At 40.2% G+C, this 4,668-nt stretch overlaps 1 protein-coding gene across 1 annotated transcript in view; it reads right to left on the bottom strand.

Annotated features, from left to right (window-relative positions):
* Positions 1 to 3,069: 3,069 nt before the first annotated feature.
* Positions 3,070 to 4,668, bottom strand: part of LHX1 (LIM homeobox 1) — a gene marked incomplete at its 5' end in the record, with an annotated part of 52,814 nt that continues 51,215 nt past the window's right edge. Inside the window, one exon of the mRNA XM_015827116.1 lies at positions 3,070 to 3,449. Within this exon, the coding sequence (XP_015682602.1) occupies positions 3,070 to 3,449 (380 nt within the window). The remainder of the gene's footprint in view (positions 3,450 to 4,668) is intronic.

Raw genomic sequence — 4,668 nt, forward strand, 5'->3', positions numbered from 1 at the left:
TCAATTGTTCTAACTGTCAGGAAATTTCTCCTTAGTTCTAGGTTGCTTCTTGATTTTTTAAAGTCCCATGGAAAGTCTTGATCAAATACTTAGAACAGTTTGTTTAGTGACTGTTTGAAGTTACAACGGAACTGAAAAAAGTGACTTATGACCATTTTTCACTGTTACGACCATTGTAGCATCCCCGTGCTCACGTGATCAAAATTCAGAACACTTGGCAATTGGCATGTATTTATTACCATTTCAGTTTCTTGGGATCATGTGGTCACCTTTGGCGACCTTCTGACAAGTAAAGTCAGTGGGGAAGCCACATTCACTTAACAACTGTGTCACTAACTTAACAACTCCAGTGATTTACTTAACAACTGTGGCAAACAAAGTCGTAAAATGGGGCAAAGCTCACTTTGCAAATGTCTCTCTTAGCAATTTGGGGCTCAGTTGTGGTCGTAAGTTGAGGAATACCTGTATTTATTCAAGTTTTCCATCAGCACAGCCTCATCCACTGAGTTTCTACAGATGGAGCTCAGTTTTGCTTTAGGGCGCTAGTAGTCCAATCCTACCTTTGAAGGTGCACCTATAGCCACTCAAATACAGTTTTGGCCAAAGAAACCCACTTGCACCAGATCTTACTGCAGGAATGGCTCACTTGTTAGAAATCTGGAACATATTTAATTTCATATCTTTAACACCTTCAGAAGGTGGAAACTGCTGATTTTTAATTAGTATTTGCAGTTGTAATCAGAGAAGAATTTTGTTAGGTTTCCCTTCAAAATTGCACAAGGATGTCCACATTCCAGCTGAGTGGAAAATGACTTAATGAGCAAAAAATCAAACTCAGCTTTAAATTGTCTTGAAAGATTCTTACAGAATTTTGAAGGGGCACCAATGATGTAAAACGGCATTTCTCAAACTTAATACCTTTTAGGTGCATGGAATTTAATTATCAGTTGACTGGGGAATTCTGGGAGTTGAAATCCACACATCTTAAAGCAGGGGTCTTCAAACTTGGCCCTTTTATGACTTGTGGACTTCAACTCCTAGAATTCCTCAGCCAGCGTGCCTGGCTGAGGAATTCTAGGAGTTGAAGTCCACAAGTCATAAAAGGGCCAAGTTTGAAGACTCCTGTCTTAAAGCATGTTGGCTGGGGAATTCTGGGAGTAGAAGTCCATACATCTATCTTAAAGCATGCTGACTGAGGAACTCTGGGAGTTGAAGTCCATACATCAGAGTTGCAAAGATTAAGAAACAACTCTATAGCAAATTCCCTAAAATAATTCCACTTTTTTTTTACCTATTTGTTTTGGATAGTCTCGCATAACATTGTGGAAAGCACTGAATGAAACACGGCTTATCTAAATATCAGGTTTTCTAGTTTTATTAAAAATTCACAATTTTTTTTTTAATCCAACTTCCCCCCCCCCTTTCATACAGTGAATGGTCTAATATGTACTGGAGGTCACACGAGCTTAGTTTTATTTGAACAATAAAAGACCTATGAGAAATTTAATATATAAAGAAAAAAAGTAGCAGCTGCTGACTGCATATTTGATCATAAAATTTAAATATTTTGGACTTCTTTTTTCTTTTAAAGACACAAAAATAAAACCTGTGTGGGCCTATATAAGTCATATTAACAATTCCATTAACGTTGAACAGGACTAAACATTAGCAAAGATGTTAATTCCCCCCCCCTTAACCTTGTAACACTTGGTTTAAAAGATTTCCTTGGCCTGTAGGTACCTACCACCAGTGGTGGGATTCAAATATGTGAACAACCGGTTCTCTGTGTGGATGCCACTTCTGGAAGTCCATTCTGGGCAACAAAAAATTAGCTACTGGTTCTGCCAAAGTGGTGCAAACTGGCTGAATCCCACCACTGCCTGCCACCCAAGTATTTTGTGCTATAGAATTGTTTATTTGGCAACCGTCTGAATTTTAAAGGTATGTGTTCTTTTGTCTTGTGTAAACACCACCTCAACAAACTAGCAAAGTGAATCACAAGCCCTGTAATGTTCTACTACATCTACGGGGGGGGGGGGGGAATAAATCAAAGGGGGGAAAAAAGTGAAGATGAACGATTTTGGTTGATTGCTCAAAATACTTTGCTTTTGAACAAGAGGTTCTAAAACAGGATTATTATTATTTTTGTAAAACATTTGAGCTCCTGAATTTTAACATTCGACGTAAACAGTTGACTGTTTTTTTTTTCTAGTTCCATAGTCTTTATTTTTTTATTTGTTTAGCTTTTATTTTTTTGTGAAGGTAGAACACTTTATTCATTTTTTCAAGTCATTCTTTTTAAACGTAGAAGTCAAAGAGGACTTCTGGCTTTTGAGGATTATTGGTGTGTGTTGCTCGGAGAAGGTAGAAAGTTGATACTGAGGGCTAACATTTAAATATTTGTTACTCTGGTCATTCCCCCCCGCCCAAAAAAACCCCTCAAAAATCCCTTCCCAAAAGAACAATAAAATAAACTACATTTTGTCTGCCTGAGAGGCATTTCAGAGGCTTAAAAAGTCTGTCATTGTGAACTGCGTTCAACTTTCAGAGGCAAAATTAACAAGCAATAAAATAAATTTTAAAATTGCTAGAATTCTTTTAAGCCGTTCATTTCCCCCCTTTTTTTCTTATGGACCTTGGCTTGCTTTTTTTCCCCAATACTAGTTTTTTTTCTCCTGATGGAAGGTTATTCCTCTCAATTCCTAGAGGGATGGTGTCGTGAACGTCAGCATCCAAGGATATGCCGTCCCATAATATATATTGCAGTATCGAAACACATCTGCTTCATAAGTGTCTTTTTCACTCAGTACAAAAAAAACAACAGTTTTCTTCCTTCTATTGTGTTAAGATTGTCCCCCAGTTTATAGCAAAAATTTCCCTGGGCTCTGAATAACTCAATTAATTCCTAAGATTAAGCCGAATGAGGAAAAAAAAAAAGAACGAAAAAAATGCAGGGCAGAAGGGAAAAAAAATGTCTGTTTCTTGGAACTCATTTCTATACATCTTGGTATATGCAGGATGAACGTTGCTTGACCCATGTCTTCCAAACAAAGTTCCTGGTGTTTAAAGCTACCATACAACAGCCTCATTCATTTCTGGCGGATGTGACAAGTGGTTACCATAGTTACCACCGCCATTGACCGATATTGATGAAAATGGAGGACTTGGTCCAAACACTTCTGCTGACATGGAGTGCAAGGAACCTGGTAAATTCGGTTCTGGACTAGGTGAGTCTCCTGGAGGGTGGGACATGATGTCTGTAAAACGCTGAGCTTCGCTGGAAGGGTGATGTCCAGGTAAAGGGTGATCCATGCCCCCAAGTGGAGTTCCTGATGGTCCCGAGGAGGGCACAAAGGGGAGGTCCACTGGTGTCTGGGCTTGGGAAGATGGAGGTCCTTGCGGGAAAAAATCATAATTGCTTCCGGGTCCATAATATTCGCTCTGATAATCTAGTGAATGGAGAAGAGAAGGGAAAGGAAGAGATTTATTTATGTATTAGATTTATACGGTCGCCTAACTCACGGTGACGCCAGGCGGCATACAGAAATAAAACCCCAATGCAAACTCCAGTACAGATAGTTCTCAACTTGCGACCATAATTTCTGTTGCTAAGCGAGATGGTTGTTAAGTGAACTTTCCCTCATTTTACGACCTTTCTTGCCGCAGTTGTTAAGTGAATCACTGCAGGTGTTCAGCTAGTAACACGGTTGTTAAGTGAACCTGGTTTCCCCATTGACTTTGCTTGTCAGAAGGTCGCAAAAGGTGAGCCCATGACTCCGGGACACTGCAACCGTCATAAATATGAACCAGCGGTCAAGCGTCTGAATTTTGATCAGGTGACCATGGGGATGCTGCAACAGTTGTAAGTGTGAAAATCGGTCATAAATCACTTTAGTGCCATTGTAACTTTGAATGGTCACTAAATGAACTATTATAAGTCGAGGGCTACGTATACATCCCCCTTATGACAATAATCAAACCAACGAGTGTATGGGTTCCATATCACTCTGGTCATTGGCAAAACCGTGTCTTCAAGTTCAAAAAAGGGTCCAGGTGGGAGCCAATCTTATTTCTACAGGAATGATGTTTGACAGGGAGGGAAGCCACCACGAAGAAGGCCCTTCTTTGTGGTCTCATCAGCTGGACCGCCTTATGAGATGTATTATTTATTTGTAGGACTATTTGCTGGGAGTATTTCTGCCTTGCCCACTTATACAAATCATGAACGGCTACCGTGGTAATGAAGTCAAGGAATAACTCTGCTTCAAAAGTCAATGAATGATAAACAGCAACATGAAAGTTGACAAATGGCCCTATGTCATAAAGATCTCAAACTCCTACAGGGGAAAAGACCAGGTTTTAGAGTTTGTTGAAAAGCAAAAGATACGGAGGTCGTCCCGATTTTTTTTTTTTGAAAGGGCAACCTATTTCATAAAGATGGAGCCATCATCACAAGAACATCATAGGATCGAGTCGTGCCTTTGCGGCCTCTGACCCGGCATAGATCTCGACTGGCTCCTTGGTTTACCGAGGAGCTGAGAGAGATGAAACGCCGGAAAAGACGCCTAGAGAGCAGCTGGAGGGCCAGCCGAACCGAATCCGACCGAACACAGGTAAGGACACATGTTAGATCCTACCTAGTGGCGATGAGGGTGGTTAGAACTAATT

This window comes from Protobothrops mucrosquamatus, unplaced genomic scaffold, assembly GCF_001527695.2.
Source record: "Protobothrops mucrosquamatus isolate PMUCROS unplaced genomic scaffold, P.Mucros_1.0 scaffold3504, whole genome shotgun sequence".
NCBI classification, from domain to species: domain Eukaryota; kingdom Metazoa; phylum Chordata; class Lepidosauria; order Squamata; family Viperidae; genus Protobothrops; species Protobothrops mucrosquamatus.